General features: G+C 39.6%; 1 protein-coding gene across 3 annotated transcripts in view; it reads left to right on the forward strand.

Moving 5' to 3' along the window:
- The window catches only part of Vcan (versican), a 97,872-nt gene that overhangs the window by 12,366 nt on the left and 68,233 nt on the right, over positions 1 to 17,273 (forward strand). For all 3 annotated transcript variants that reach the window (XM_032899063.1, XM_032899060.1, XM_032899062.1), the window contains exons 3-5: positions 4,736 to 5,110; positions 8,576 to 8,750; positions 8,838 to 8,965. In XM_032899063.1, coding sequence (XP_032754954.1) covers positions 4,736 to 5,110; positions 8,576 to 8,750; positions 8,838 to 8,965 — 678 coding nt within the window. The remainder of the gene's footprint in view (positions 1 to 4,735; positions 5,111 to 8,575; positions 8,751 to 8,837; positions 8,966 to 17,273) is intronic.

Here is a 17,273-nt window from a genome sequence, read left to right on the forward strand (position 1 = left end):
AAGTTTTAAGCATCTCTCCATCTGTTCCATCCACCTTTATTCCCTGACAATATTTTAAATGCGTTCTCTGTGCCGAGTGTGCCGGAGTCTGGAGATGTAACAGTGGATAACTCATATATTGTCTTTGTTTTCCTTAAACTTAAAATGTGCATGAATAGGAAATGAAAGAACAGATAATCATGGTCATGAGAATACAGCAGGATGACAACCCAGAGAATGGCTTCAGTTGATGGAAGCAGGTCAGGTCTCTGTGAGAAAGTGACGAGCAAGCTGAAATAAGAATGCAGAGTTGCTGGCCTCCTAAGATCTGGCCCTAAGTTAAAAGGATAAAGTGGTGTGGGCAGCAGGAACATTGCCGACAGGAGTGATCAAAAGAAAAGTAGAAGATGTAGGTAGAGAGATAAGCAGAGATGAGCTTATATAAATAGTAGTCACACTAGTCACGTAGACAGGATTCACCGGGAGCTGGAAGCTATTTTAAGTGCTTAACGTTGGTTAACCAAAGCCTCCATTACCCACGCGCTGTAAGGAGGTCGCTGAGGTGCTGAGAATAATTGCTTTCCACATCCAGTAAGCACAGGAGGGAGGAGTTGAAAAGGACAAGTCATGTAGAATCGCCCAGCTGGGGCAGTCCAGACCAGATTTCATTCTGTGTGCAATATCAAGGAATTGATTTGGATGATTATTGTGGCAGCCTGGGGTTGAAACTCATGCCTTACTTCAGGTGGTGGGCCTGAGGATGGGGAGTCTAGACTCCTTTATCTGTTAATACCTCCAAAACTGTCCTATTAGAAGTTTCTAAGAAGTCCACAAATAGAACAGAGAGGAAAGATTAACAGTGCCCCGCGAAGGCAGGAGGTGTAGAGAAGAACCAGGAAACACTTTGGTGGCTAATAATGGAAGAGGAGACACAGTGAATAGCACAGCAAGACAGCCCTCATTTAAAATACTCACATAGTGAAAAGAAATCAATGTGTGGCATAGTTCTGTCTTACAATTTAAAAATAAAAACTCCAGCAGCTAACAATATCATGCTCTTACTCTACTTGAGGCTCCATTCTTTATAAAACACACAATCAACTTTTAGCTGACCCAGGTGATATTTAGTTCTTTCCACGAGAGGCAGAAGCAGAACATATATAAGTTTCAGATCCACAGAAACCAAATTTCTCCTGCTCACAGTGGGGCAGGCAGCAGCAGGTGAGTCGATGCCTGGCTTTCTCTCACCTGTTCTGCGAGGCCATGGGACTCTAAAGTTCAGTGGCTTGCGTTAAGCAGCACCGTGTCACAACGGTGTGTCTGCTTTAGCACATGAAGAGATTGCTTTAACAGTTTCTATTGTATCAGAAACCAGCCTAATCATTGATAATTCACCCACTTACTCTACTATTCCTATGATAATATGAAATAGAGTGCAGAGTCATGAGTTTAGGAATTAAAAAAGTGCAAAATAAATCCCAATATTTTCAATCTGATATTCTGGTGCCCTTTTTCTGTCTCTGCACAGATGGGATTTGCATCATTCTTACTGGGCAGAGTCTCTGCACAGAATGAGAAGTAATGAGCCATTCGTTACACAGAGCTTTCTCCCCTACTGGAATCATTTAGGACACAAATCATATGTGAAAACAGTGAACTTTTTTTTTGTCAGGATGCATTTTTATTAGATTCAGACAAGTTTCTGCAGGTAGCAGATTTTTTTAAAAAGAGCATACTTTCTCTACACTATACTTCAGATGATTAAAATAACTCCGAAAATATTTAGATGCAGTTAGCTTAGTTCTTGTGCCCTGATGAATTATGACCCAAGTCTTAATACTCAAAAGCTTTGACTGTACATCTTTTGTTAGTCTTATTCTGAAGACTGGATAGCATTGTGAGCTTATATTCACATTAGAACAAAGGTTTTAAGATTTGTGTGTTTGTGGATAGCCAGAACAATACAAAGCTCTTGTGAAATTGCCAGTTCATCCCAATGTGCCCTTCAGTAGAGCAAAAGTGCTTAAACCATGTTCCATGTTCCGGCTACTTCTCTACTTCGTAGATTTGGCTGAAGCCTATATCTTCCCATATGCATTTATAATCATGAAAACCACTGGACGTTAGTAATAGCTATGAAGGAAGAGTAGATCAGGTATCCCACGCTGTTATAAAATTGTTTCCTACTAAAAAAAAAAATTCTCAGTATTTGTGGTAATGTTGCTGTATTTTATTTTGATTAGATGGTTCTTTGGAGGGAAAGTATGAATTCCTAGAATGTACAATGAGTGTAAATAAGATTTTTACACACAGGCTTAGAGTAACCCCCACCCCCTGTCTCAATAGACCAATAAATTAAACAAGCAGAGATGTTGGGCATACCTTAGCTTAGTCTAAATGAAAGGGATGGGAACCAGGTGGGGTCATTTTTAGCATGTTCCCTGCAGGCTTTTTGGATGAATGAAAGAGATTATGAAAGAACTGAAAGGTCTCAGTTCTGGCAGTGACTAAAGCAGGTGTCTAAGAGCAAGAAAAATTTAAGATGAAGACGTCTATGTGAATGAGTTTAGGTTCAGGAGAGGTAGTTAATGAATGCCAATGCTGTAGATGGTTAGGTGAGATATAATGAGATGCACGCTCTGGCTCGGGTCTGTCCCCAGCCAGGTGGGAACTTGCCCTTTCTTCTCAGGGGCATCTTCACCAAGAAATCAGGCTCATCTCGGAGGGTGAACTTTTAAGTTTGAGACTATTTTCTAAGCACTGAAAATGACATTATTGCCTTGCTAAAAAAAAAAAAAAAAAAGAAAAGAAAAGAAAAGAAAAAAGAAAAAAAAGAACACCCTCCTCCCTAAAGCTCACTTCATTTTTAATTGTGTTAAGTATCCCATGAATGAACTCTATATGTAGATCAATGGAATGATGACCAAATATGGAACACAATGTATTACTGTTTTGGAATAAGTGAGAGGTTTCTAACACAAATACACCAGGCATAATATCGTTTTGATCACATTGTTGGGAGGAGGCGACAGAGCTCGCTCTCTTTCTCTCTCTCTCTCTCTCTCTCTCTCTCTCTCTCTCTCTCTCTCTCTCTCTCTCTCTCTCTCTCTCTGCAGCCCCAGCTAGCCTGGAATTTTCCACATAGAGCAGGCAGGTCTCCAGCTAATGGAGATTCCTCACCCTGATGCCTCTGTCTTAGGACTGCAAGAACGAGCCACTATGCCTACTTTTGGCCACCGGTGTCTTTGGCAGTGGAATTTCTTTTCTCTTCTCTTCTTTTTCTTAATTAACGGGCATAATATCTTCTTGTAATTTTAAAAATGCCCCAGCCGAATGATAAGGGTTCCATGAGCTACATTGCTGTGGATGCATGTTTACATGAGACATATATGTCTTAGACCGCTAGCACAGTGTCAGAGAAACATCAGTAGTTAAAAGTCATAGAGTTGCCTGATATGGACAGGACTCTTAAATTTTCTACACCATTTCATGAAGTGAGCATTGCTTGTGCAAGAACAAGAATTCCTATCGTTTCTTACCCCTGGTTTAGCCTAGCTAGTGGAGACTGGAAAGGGGTAGGAGGCCTGGATGAGGGGGATGGGTTCCCGGAAGGGTGAAAAGGTATTTTCTTTTGCATGCAGTGGTGTTAAATTGTAACCAGTGTACACTTTGTCATTAAATGTTTAAGAGCTTAAACAGAAATGAGTAGTTGGGAGGGTTAGGTGAACAGAAGCAGGCTTTCCGGCCAGGGGATAATGAAAGGCAGTGTTTCTCTGCAAAGTGATTGCAGCTGGGCTTGTCATTAGAACGAAGCCTTTGCCTGAAACAAGGGCCCAAAGAGGGCTCTTCAAACAGGAGACGTGCCCCCACCCCAGTCTCACCAAGTACCGTTGGAAATCCTTCTTTCACTTTTATTTTTATTTTCTCTAAGGTAATGTGGTAGTTACCTTTAATGGTTTTCATCTCTGACCTGTTAGTGTAACAAGTTCAGGCTGGCCTTGGAAACTTGCCTGCCTCAATTGCTGGACCAGAAGAGGGCTCTTACAATACAAGCCTGCTCTTTCTCTAGTCTTCTCCAGTAGTGTTAAAAATTCTAACCTCCCCTTCAAACGTTAATTTTTAGTTATATTTTTCTGAAGTAATGTTTATGGCAGTTATCCTAAAGGAGGTTTTTCTCTGATCAATACATGTACGTTTTAGATTTCCTAACACTAGACTAGATTTTTTGTTTTTGAGAGAAAGAAGGAGAAAGGGGAGAAGGACAGGAGATAGGGAGTTGGGGAGGGGGCAGTTTTCTCTCATTAATTCTAGACTAGAACTTAGAGCAACCCTCTCGCCCATTCTCCTAAGCACTAGGATGTTTAGCACGAGCACACGCGGACCCAGGTTGGTCTATTCCTTCAAACTGTGGTTCAGACTCTAACCTGCCCAGTTCTTTCTGTGCTTAATTTTTTGTTTTTCCTTGCCTTACTTTATCTTTTTTTTTTCTTCAAGTTAAATATCAAGTGACAAACGCTTTCAAATGAGCTGTTCATGTCAGTGTACAGGGATGAACGTCATTAATCCCCATCTTTGTTATGAAGTGTTATTGAGGTTCTATACTATTCTCTTTACATAAATCATTCTCATTTTCTTCTCTCCCACACTCAAGATGTAATGGAAGCTCTGTAGCACTTCCCAGTCAATTCTCAAACTCCACACATTCAGCACTGGCTTTTTTAGGAATATTAATCTGAATTTTTTTTCTTTCCTACAGCCAAAATGGAAGAAAACCCACCTGTTAAAGGCTCTTTGTCTGGAAAAGTGATCCTACCTTGTCATTTTTCAACCTTGCCCACCTTACCACCCAATTACAACACGAGTGAATTTCTCAGAATCAAATGGTCTAAAATGGAAGTGGACAAAAATGGAAAAGACATAAAGGAGACTACTGTCCTGGTGGCCCAAAATGGGAATATCAAGATTGGTCAGGACTACAAGGGGCGAGTATCAGTGCCTACACATCCCGATGATGTAGGCGATGCCTCTCTCACCATGGTCAAACTCCGTGCTAGTGACGCAGGTGCCTACCGCTGTGATGTCATGTATGGCATTGAAGACACTCAGAACACTATGTCACTGGCCGTGGACGGTAAGGCTTTCAGATCGTAAGAAAGGTTGTAGCACGATACCCAAGTCAGAAGTATGGGTCACTCCTCAGGGATATCTCTTGATCCTGACCTGCACCTGTGGAAAACACAAGAAACAAATTTAGTCTTTCAGGACAGGTAGGGCTTTGTGAAGCAGCTTCATTAATTGATGGAACGCAGTAAAGCGCAAAATACTAGAAATAATGAAATCCTCAAGACATGATACATAGTTTTAAAATCATTTTACTGCTCAGATCAGCTAGTGATTGCATTTGAATACTCTAAAGGCTATAGTACATTTTAATTTTGATGTTGTATAGATGGTGTCTTAGTTACTTTCCCATTGTCATAACAAAACATTTTGACCAAGGTAAGTTAACAAACAAAACATTTACTTTGGGGTTCACAGTTACAAAGGGTTAGAGCCTTTGACCACCATTATAGTGAGAAGCACATGGCAACCAACCATCAGACATGGTGCCCGAGAAAGAGAGCTAACTGGGTTAGGTGAGTGATTGGTCGTGAGGATCCAACCAGCAGGAACAGCCTGTCAGTAGCGAACTGACCGTTAGTATAAGTAGCAGTTACTTCATGTTATTGACGCTGAGCTAAAGAGCTGAAGAGCTAACTGGGAATGGTATGCGCTTTTAAAAATCAAAGCCCACTCCTGATGACACATCACCTCTAAGAGGACCACATGTTTAGTCCTTCTCAAACAGTTCCATCAACTGGGCACCAAGAATTCAAAAATATGAACCTCTAGGGTGCATTCTCATTCAAAATACCACATATGTATACACATAAAGATATAGATCTTTCCCCCTTTGGTCTTAATTTTCATCATGTGATCTTTGGGGGTACTAAAGGTCAAACCCAAGATCATGTGCTTGCTAGGCAAATATTCTATCTCAGAACTATAACCTCAGCCTTCTTACCGGGATTACCAATGAGCACTGGTAAGTTGGCTCAGCATAAAGATACGTGCTGCCAAGGCTGACAAGCTCAGCATGTGATTCCTGGAACCCACATGGTACAAAGGCATTTGTTTACCCGTGCCTCTGCAGGGACAAAGACACACACAATAAATGTAAAACAAACAAGCAAACAAAAACAAAAAAAATGACAACAAAAAAGTTTGAGTTAAATTTTAAGAAGCATCAATTAAAAGCTATATTGTAAAACTAACCATGATTTATATCATAATGTCTTACAAAGTCAATCAATATTTGAATTTTCTTTGGCCCAGAGCAAGAAATCACAGTAAAACAAAATGTAACATTAACACTAGTTGCTATCTATTACGATTTGTAATGACACATTTTACCTTTATCCTCCTTTTAATGGTGGTTTATATGTCACTTGAGCTTAAGTCGGAAGACAAAGCAAAGAGAAATTGCTTTAATTGGGCACACACATAATGCCACAGCTCTTGGAAGCAGAATGTGTTGGCAAGTTATTAAGCGAAAGTCTAATACCCAGACATGATGGAACAGATTTTCCCCTGACTCTCAATTTCCCTATAAAATATTTACCTTTCAGAAATACATAAAAGAGGTTTTAATAGAACCCTTTCTTGCTTAGCCAAAAGGAAATGGTTTGAATTTTAGGTGCAACAAACAAATTTACGATAAAACATCCCTTATCATTAAATTCATCTGTTTCCTGTTGTCCATGGAACCACTAAATCCCCGAGTTCCTCACCATTAATTTTAGTTATCCTAAGATTGTACCTTCATATACATGTATATGCAGAGATGTATATCACCCACATTTACTCTCCAAAGTTCCGCAAGTGTTTAACAGCTTCTTACATTTTTTAAAGAATTTTTCCTCATTAAAGACTTAGCAGTGGGGGGGGAGGGAAGGGGATGTTTGCCCGGAAACCGGGAAAGGGAATAACACTCGAAATGTACATAAGAAATACTCAAGTTAATAAAAAAAAAAAAAAAAAGACTTAGCAGTGGACTTGCCTCTTGCTGCTTGGAAAAATGACTATCTTCCTCCTAATCTCCTTAGCCTCCGATGTCTTCAGGTTATTTCAACAATGGCAAACACTTATATATGGATTGATAGCCTAGCCTTAGGCAAGAAGGCCTCCTGCTCTGTCCCCTCTTAGCACCCATACTGAGTGTGTGTGGAAGATTTATAATTCCCAAGATTACTTGAAACTTTAACCACTATAAACTATTTCAAACCCATTTAGGTTCTTACTCAGAGCTTAAAAGTTATTTGGTGCGTACTAAACAGACGGTATACACGCTTCCAGACAGGTTTAGAGAGGTCACATGAAGGTAGAGAATGGCATTTGGTAACCTTTTGAGACATGAAAGGTCAGAAGAAGGAAAGACAACCTCCTTGCAGGTCAGTCCATCAGTGAGTTCCTGGCAGCTCCGCGTGTGTGGGTACTGATCACAGGACTCATCTGCAATGAGTCTCTTCTAATTCCTCCACAGCTCTCTTGAGGAATACACATGTCTTGAGACAGAGACACCATATAAGGAATAACATGAGTGAGAGTGTCTGATAGCCAGTCTCACTATGGAAGACAGATCTGTCAACCCCAGGAAATGACTCAGAGTCAGAGGAAGAGGGACAGATATCTTAAAAAACAGCAATTCATTCCAAACAACACCGAAAAGTGGTCCTGAGTATTTGAGTATTTGAATCGATGGAGTTTTACTTACAAAATCCCCTTGCCCCAATCTGTATCCTCGGTGACTTTACTGGCATATCAGTTGGGCATATCGTTTTCGTGAGTCATGATATTTCCTCCAGTTAAAAATGGAAATAATGCGTTGAAGTTCCAAGACAGGGCCAGCAGCTCCACCCCATAGCTGTTCCTTCTTCAGCTTTTTGGAGTCTCCTGAGGCCTAAGGCATAGTTTATAACTACCATTTTACAATACCTAAAATAAAACCAAGTGAAATTTGAGGCAAATATGCCTTGCTTCTCCCTGGGAAATTGTGGAGGATGTTATTTCAGGACTCTTTCGGGATGAAAATTGTATATTTGTATCACTCATAGCAGAGATTAAAAAAATAGGCTTGTCAGACAGTGGATATGGTGCATATTCGGATCGTGCATAGCAATCTACCTCACGTTCAGATCAATCAAATAAGTATCAGATTTAGATAAGAAAGAAGATCAAGGCTCAGAGAGTGACTAGTTTATGAGTAGAGAGCAAATGAAGATGAACTAGGCGTTCTCACCCAGACAGCCTGGTGTTTTGCTCAACCTGTCACACTCTCCAGGAAAGTAAATGTCACAACGCTGCCTGTTTCCAGAATATAGCATGTGGAGCGGGACACCTAGATATGTGGCATTTTGAGGTTCCCTTCAATCAACACGAGTTTCATGTACTAAGAATCAGTAACGATGACATTTGTATTAATCGGTATGTTGTTTCATTCTGACAGTGAATGGGGGATTTGAGCACTGGAACAGACTTCGATTTGTTTTCTTTGCAGGTGTTGTGTTTCACTACAGGGCAGCGACCAGCAGATACACTCTGAACTTCGCGTCTGCTCAACAGGCTTGTTTGGACATCGGGGCGGTCATAGCAACCCCAGAGCAGCTGTTCGCTGCCTATGAGGACGGATTTGAGCAGTGTGATGCAGGATGGCTGTCTGACCAAACTGTCAGGTGAGAGGTCTTCAGCCAAACGCTTTTACGATTTTACGTAGTAATCTGCCAGTGAGAGTGGCACTTACTGGTCCTCTGCCTCCCCAGATATCCCATACGGGCTCCCCGAGAGGGCTGTTATGGAGACATGATGGGGAAGGAAGGAGTTCGGACCTATGGATTCCGCTCTCCCCAGGAAACCTATGATGTGTATTGCTATGTGGATCATCTGGACGGTAAGACGTTTGACCTTTTATAGCCATGCTTCTCAGCTTTCCTCAGACTTTGACCCTTGAATACGGTTCCGCTAGTTGTGGTGACTCCCATCCATAAAATTATTTTTGATGCTTCTTCATAACTGTACTTTGGCTATGGTTATAAACTGTAATGCAAACCATTGTGTTTTATGATTATCTTAGGTGACCACTGTGCAAGGCTCTGTGGGACTCCCACAGGGGTCGCGACCCACATGTTGAGAACCACTGTCCTAGAGCGTCATTCGAATTTATAAAACGGAGAAAACTAGAGCAAGCTCAGAGAATAAGTCCCGGGCTTCTTTACATTTCCACACAGCAGCGTGTTCTTTCCGTGACTGGATGATTTTGTGGTAAAACAAGCCAAAATTACAGAGGAAAGGGAAGGAGGGCCGTGTAAATAGAAATATCTCGGCCAATGGCAGGTTCTTCACAGTCATACTGCCCTTTTAGAACATTCAGAATAGAAAACTGTAAGGGTGGCACCTATTCTAGTGAGAGCCAGGTAGAAACCCTGTGGTGACAAACTGCTAGGAATCCAAATGCAGATAAACACCCCCTCCCCCAACCAAGAAAAACAGGATAAACCAGCAAATGAGGTGCTATTTTTGGTCCTATTTTGTTGTAAGGATTTTTTTTTTTCAGAACAGTCATTCATCCAACCAATCCGCACAATCAAAATAACATAAAAATATAAAAACATGAAAACACAAAAACATATACTGCTGTAGACAGTCTGCTGTTCACCAGCGACGCTATAGCCAGTTTGCTTTTGCCTTTTTGTTTTTGTTTTGTTTTTTAATGTACGAGTGCTCCTTTGGATACACGTCTGCATGCCAGAAGAGGGTATCAAATCCCTTTACAGATGAGTGTGAGTCACCATGTATTTGCTGGGAATTGAACTCAGGACCTCTGGAAGAGCAGCTAGCGTTCTAAATCATGGAGCCATCTCTCCAACCCAAAAGTCAGTTTCATAAAGCCTTTTCTCTTCAAGACGTTAGAAGCTAGTTAATTTTCGTTCTGCTATTTCTTTGCCAGTGTAAAGAGTATTTGAGTTCAAAGTGACTGTATCTAAAAGGTTCCAGGTAGTTTTACAATAAAAGGCAGAGGGATGATACTTACCGCTCCAAAGACAGTGGGGACCTGGGAGAATGGAGCTGATCACTGAGATGGATTAAAGCCTCATGCAGTAGCCAACTTTATTCAGAGCATCAGACAATTTATACTCTGAGGATTAAGAGGAGTCACAAGAGTAAAGTGAACAACCACAAGGGCAAGCCACACGTGGCACACCAAGCTGCATGCAGAACAAAACAAAACAAAACAAAACAAAACAAAACAAAACAACCATACTTTTCCACAGAGGCACACAAACAAATACCAGTAGCCAGTTGTAACAAAAAAAATCTGAAGGAAAATGACTCCTGTCTGCTACACCTGGGAAGAGTACAAAAAACACAGTCCAAGAAAGATTTCATGTTTTTTGGAGAAACTGAGATCCCAAGACATTGTCTTGTTTACTTGGTGCTTTTTCACAAACACTCAGATTCCCAAAGGACTTCATTCTTGGCCGTTGTTCCAAACAGAATGGCTGTTTCTATGACTTTTGAAATGGATTTTCATCTATTGTGACTGGCATTTTATAAGCCCAAGTAAATATACATACATATATATATATATATATATATATATATATATATATATATAATTAAATTGAGTAACTTGTGTAATTTCGACTTGGTATCTATTGTTTTATGTGTAAAATAAGGTTGGATGAGATAGTCCCTTCCAGGATTAAAGTTCCTTGCTTGTTTGTTGGGTGTTTTGTTTATTTGTTTTTGTTGTTTTGTGTCTGGCTGTGTTTGCTTCATACTCTTGTACTCAAAAGACCCTGCTGTCTGGCTCAGGTATGTGCCACGTGGCCAGTCTTTCATTCTCCAGCTCTGTTCACTGAATGGGTGGTTATTAGATGTGAGAGCTGGAATATAAGCAGCCCACATTTTCCTTATTCATTCATTCAGTGTGCCTCAAAGCATACTTTATCATACTGTCATTTGATAACAGTAAGTGTATTTTCTAAGTAAGAAATTCCAGTGGTAACAGCTCCTGATTTTGCATAAACGCAAAGGGGGACACAGACAATAGTCAAGCTACTACGGACACATGTAAAACAGAAACTTTCTCTTCCTCTTAACTTCTTAAAATATCTTTAAAATAGTTTTTAATGACAGATAGTTTTAATTGGAGATGTTTGATCGAAAGGCTTGGCACTAGTAAATAGATTTCTTATTGTTATCTTGGTAAGGTAGAAATTTGTATCATGGTTTTTGCTTAGAAGGAGACCTCTTAGAACTGTAATGCATGTATCAGGGATGTTGCTAAGTCTGTATCAGATACAGAGGTAGTTTATAGAAGGTATTTGTGATATCTAATCTGCTGGAGAGAGCTTTATCAAATAGTAATGATATATGGAATATTTATGCACAAATCGTAAGCCAGACTTCTTGATGGAGAGCCAGGCTCTGGTACTCAGGGACCTGTCTGTTGGTCTAGTTAGTCTTTAGTGGCCCTTTAGGGGCTGCCTGAGTCCTGCTTCCTAAAGCTGTAGACTTTTTGAAAACCTGGGTAGAGAAGTCCACCAGGGATCCCTTAGCCACACTGCACCAATTGGGAGTTGGCTTTTACCATTTGCACAGTGTCACTCCAGCTTTCAGAAAGCAATTCTATTAGAGAGCAGCTCAGGATATATGTGCGAATTTTACCATGAAGAAGGGTTTATTAGTCATTGTCTCCTCCTCCTCCTCCTCCTCTTCTTCCTCCTCTTCCTCTTCTTCCTCCTCTTCTTCCTCCTTTTCTTCCTCCTCTTCTTCCCCTCTTCTGCCTCCTCTTCATCCTCCTCCTCTTTCTCCTTTTTCCTTTAAACATCAGGCTCTGTAGCCTGGATTGGTCTCAAACTCTTCTGCCTTAGCCTCCGCTGTTGCTAGTCTTACAAACATAGGTTTGATATTCTAAATAGGAGTTGAACCTTGTTGACAGAAAATTACTTTTTTAATTGTTAAACTAATAAATGTCATTTGAAAGTGAGCTGGGATTCTCATTAAAATCTATCCATTGCTGAGTTCATGGATCTAATAATTCCCACCTATATTTCATTGTAGTCAGGGAAGACAAGTGTATGAGGGATAGAGGAGGGAAGTAGAATTGGAGGTCCTGACACAAATTTTTATTTAAATTTAGTTATTTCTCATTAAAAATATCACATATCTTGATTTAGAATGTCATATTACACTGACATTGTGCTTAAAATTCTATAGGCTATAAATTCATATTTTGCATTTTAAAGTGGTTTTTATAGACCAAATTAGCATTTTAATATAGTATTTTGCTTTTAAAAAGAAAATCAAGCTGAGAAACTGTGAAGAGCATATATGTCAGCTATTTCAATATTAGTTTGTGTTATCAGGGGTGTTCTAAACCTTATGGTGTTTTGTTTTTTTTAAGAAATGATTGAGGATCAAAACACTGTTAGTAGAGATTGTGAGCTAGGGTTTAAAATAGGAATGCAGAAATTAAGATTGATAAAATAATCATTATTATATGTAATCTCTGTTTTCCCATCAACTGGATTTGGAAGATGTTAAGACACCCTTAGACTAGAGCTGAAATGGCTGAATGATTCAGAAAAAAAAAAGATTAAAAATGGAGACCCCAGATGATCTGAATTTGGGATGAAGTTATATACCAATAGCATTACTATAAATTGAACATGCATTTAATATGTAGAGTACAAGGCATTATCACTTAGCAACAATAATTTGAAGAATGCCAGTTTCTATCCCTGTCTGGGACAACGGCTGAAGGGAAGCTTTGGGTTAATGCTGGTGCTGACATGGTGAGAAATTGAACATTGTGGGTTCCGGTTCAAATCATGATTTCTATGGATCCCCAGGGTAAGGCCACTCTGAACAGTAGCTGGATAACTCAAACTGCCCTTGGTGGGGCTGGATATGGGAAGACACAGGATGGAGTGAATGCAGGAAAAAGCACATTATACAAAAGTTTAAAGAGTTAATAAAGCATTGTTTTAAAAGCAGCACCTTCATGGAGGTCCATCCTGCCATTTACTACTTGACAGATCACGGGCAAATTTCATATCCTTAAGCTGTAAATAATTACTTCTGAAGGAAGTTTAGAACAATTAGAGAATTTACATTTGAAGGGCGGTATGAGACCGAAGGAGATGATATCTGTCACACTTACTATATTGAATGGCACAAAGTTAGTGATTGATACAGCTGCTGTGTAGCTTATGGGAATAAGAGGCTCTTCATTCACACTGCAGAGCAGACAAACATTTGAAACCACCCCCTTGTGTATTAGGTTCTGTAGGAGGTGAATTTTTCCAGCAAGGAAGATTATTAAGTCTTCTGAAACTGCAAAGTTTCATCCCTAGAGAGTTCTGAGAAATAGGCTTGATCCGAGTGGATAAGAGTGCAGTGCTCAAGTCAGCTTGAGTCATAGCCCTCTGAGGGCTATCAGGAGCTACTAGAACCAGGGCATCATGAAGACCGGATCACTTCCAATGTGGTTAACTTCATGCTGGAACATTATTGAATGATTAAAAGATAATGCGGTAGCAAATACATAGTTTTATTTTATCTCTCCTAATTTGTTTGGAAACAATATTTATTCTGATGCTAGTCATTGTCAGCCCAAATCACAGACAGCACTCAGAAACCTTATGGCCTCTACCACTCTAGGGTCATGGACTCAGACAACACTGCCGTGGCCCTACTGTCTGAAGGCTTAAGTCTCTGTGAAGGTGCTGTGTGATGTAATGTGTTTCTCTTCTAGGGCTGAGAGTGCATTAGAAGGTTCGTGTGTCTAGCTGCTGTTATGGTGAAAAATAATTCCCAGACGAGATAGGTAGGAGCGAGCTGTGACGACCATAATGTAAATATTTCAGGAAAAATACCTCAAACGTAAAAAAAAAATCAATCCCTTTTAAATGCAACTAGATTATTTACTTGGGTATGGTAAAATTACCAGAAAATAGTTGTCTTTTTAAAGGCATTTTATTTTCTCTCTAGACGAAGAGGAATGTCGCTGATGAGATCAGCTAACCTTCTTTCATGGTTGACCTATTTAATTTTCTTGCAAAAGAATCAATCCTGGGCTTGTATCCAGACCTGTCTGGTCGGCTTAGAGTTTCTTCACCTCTAACTGTAGAGACCCGTGTCCTATTTGCTCATGGCCTGTGTTTTCTATGTAGCCCTGCCTTTAAAGGTTGTTACCTCACCCTCAGGAGCTAGGTCCTTTTCTGGCTCCCTGGTGGACCATGTACATGCCTTTCTTGCAATGGTTCTCGGGTCATTGTAGAGAACCCTGCCCCCAGCCCATATTTCTAGCATTCTCTATTGCTGGTATTCAAAAACCGGGCTTCTAAAATTTCTTGGTTGGCTTTTCTGGCTTGCAGTGGGATTTCTTGACAGGAACTTTTGCTTTACTTAAGAGTTAGTTTCATATACTTGGTATTTGTTTTTTTATTTCTTTTCTTCAAATATCATGCAACAGTTAAGTTCTCCCTTGAGGAAAGGCCATAAGTTTCTGTATTTTTTTTTATTTTGACAAACATGAAGGGCTTGTTGTAGGTGTGAGAATATATAATAAAAAACAATAAATGCTTTATAGAAATCGTAGGTTTTATCATTTTCTCTCTTTAAATTGTTGACCATTGCTTGGTATATTACCTGAAAATATTTTCCCTAGTGTTTAAGGTGTCATTCAAACTCTTAATAGGATCATTTGAACATAAGAAGTTTTAAATTTTAATCAAATCCAGTTCATTAACCAAATCTAATTCATCTATTGTTTTTGCAGTTGGTGTTAACACTCACAAATTATTGCCAGATATCCAACTGTAAAAACTTCCCATTGTGTTTCCTTCAAGGAATTTCATGATTTTTATACCCTGTTATTTGAGACACAGTCTCTTTGTGTAACAGGCCTGGCTGCCTTGGAACTCACATAAATACATCTGCCTGCACCCATTCCGAATGCTGGGATTAAAGGTGTGTTCCACTGTGGCCAGAAGAATTTTATGACTTTTAATTCTCTTACTGTTATTTTGAGTATATATATATTTGAAATCATTCTGTTATGCCAGCAGAATTTCTCCAATGGCCTATTCCCCCTGCCAACCCGCACTTAATGGGTTTTCTACCCTCTTGAACATATATCAACCAGACATGTATTTATTTGGATGCTAAATTCTATCACATTGGCCTGTGTGCCCATCCTTACAGCACTGGTATATTGTCTTCTTTTCCCAGTTGTGGATTTTGAGACAGATTCTCATAGAGCACAGACTGGCTACAAAATTTCTATGTAGCCAAGACTGGCCCTGAGCTTCTGATCTTATCTCTGCCTCCAAGGTGAGGTGATTATAGATGGATGCCTAAATGCTTGGTTTACAGTACAATAGGGCCTGTATTGCTATAGCATTGTAGTAAAGTTTGAAATTGGAGCGTGTGAGACCTCCCAGCTGCTATTCTGAGTCTCTCGAGTCCCTAAAATAATTTTAGAATCAGTTTGCCAGTTTCTACAAGAAAGTTAGTTAGGACACAGTCAGCTTTCACTAAATCTCCACATCAAGTGGGGGTGCTTTGCCATCATAACGATTTTAAATCTTATGGTCCATGAGCATGGGATATTTTCAGGTTTTTCTTTTTAAATATTTGACTGCACACAAGAATTCTCTTAGTTTTCAGAGTATATAATGTACAGTTCTTTTGTTTAACTTATCCTTAGTATTGCATTTTTGATGTGAATGTAGGTTTTCTTTTTTCTAATTATCTGCTTCAAGTGTGCAGAAATCAATTGATTTGAACATTTTACCTTTTTACAATGTGATTATTGATACAATTTCATGTATACTTCTGTAATCCATCTATTGGTACACCCACACACATATATGTATGTTTATATATGGAGAGAGAGAGAGAGAGAGAGAGAGAGAGAGAGAGAGAGAGAGAAACAGACAGACAGAGACAGTCAGAAACAGAGAGAAAGACAGACAGAGAGAGACAGACAGAATGAGAAACACTGGTGGCCAACCTAATGTTGGCTCTGGGATCTGAGCCCTAGAAATGCTGTTCTGAGAGCACAGAGCCTTCCTGTCATTGTTTACAAAGCCTGACTTTTATGCACTTTGTAAGACCCAGTCTTAAGGAAATGATACAAGGTGGCAATATCTATAAATAGTGGTCCTTTAAGGAGTTAGAGAGCAGTGCGTGTGAGAGGCTATACCAGACATGTAGAGTTAATTGATTCGTGACTCAGAAGATACTGAATATTCATTTTTAACTTAGAATTGTATATATGTGAGTATACATATATTTGATCAAAATAGAGAAAGAGTAAAAAGGAAAATCCTTTGAAGAATTTGAAGTCAGTACTTTGAAGCTAACGACTTAGTCAAGTTGCTGTTAATATTATGTGATCTGGCATATTTGGCAACCAGTCTTGACTCACGGGTACTTAAATGCTCATCTCCTCTGGTTACTTTCAAATTATTCATTTTAGTTATTGATAAAAACAAGGATATGTATGTATATATGTATATACACACATATTTGTATGCGTGGTGTATGTATGCATTGCCTACATGTACACATATACATTACATGCACATATACATATATAAATTTCATAGGCAAACTAAAAAAAAAACAGCATGGAGTTTGCTAGTTTACTGAACTGATATTCATAGCTCATAATTCAACACAACAGGGCCACGAGCACACGCAAACAAAAGAAACACCACCATCTGATGCCACTCTGCAAATTCCCTGGCTCAGGAAACCATGGCGAGGTCTCTGCTTTGAGCACTGAGAGCAGCCACCAGGTTGAGTATCCCAGGCTTGCTCTGAACTTTGGCTTTTTAACAGTTCTGCTCTGCATCTCCTGGGAGGAAGCTTTAGTGTTTGGACATCATAGATCATTTTTCATGCTTTAATGTGTTTCCCCATTGCTTGTGTTTCAACCATGTGTCACTTCTTTGGCTGCCAAGAAGTATCTTTTTTCATCAGACACTCGGAAGCATGGAGAAAGCAGGCGTGGTCTGCTTTCAAGAGAGGCTTGCAGTGGCTACTGGTCAAACTAAAGCAATTCTCTTAATATTTATGATGATGCTAAGTCCCATCATTAAGTAAGTTCTAGTTTGTGTATTGTCACCAGATATTAAAACATAAACAAAAATGCCTTCAAGTTATTCCTTCCTTCCTTCCTT

This window comes from Rattus rattus, chromosome 3 (assembly GCF_011064425.1).
Source record: "Rattus rattus isolate New Zealand chromosome 3, Rrattus_CSIRO_v1, whole genome shotgun sequence".
In the NCBI taxonomy this organism is placed as follows: domain Eukaryota; kingdom Metazoa; phylum Chordata; class Mammalia; order Rodentia; family Muridae; genus Rattus; species Rattus rattus.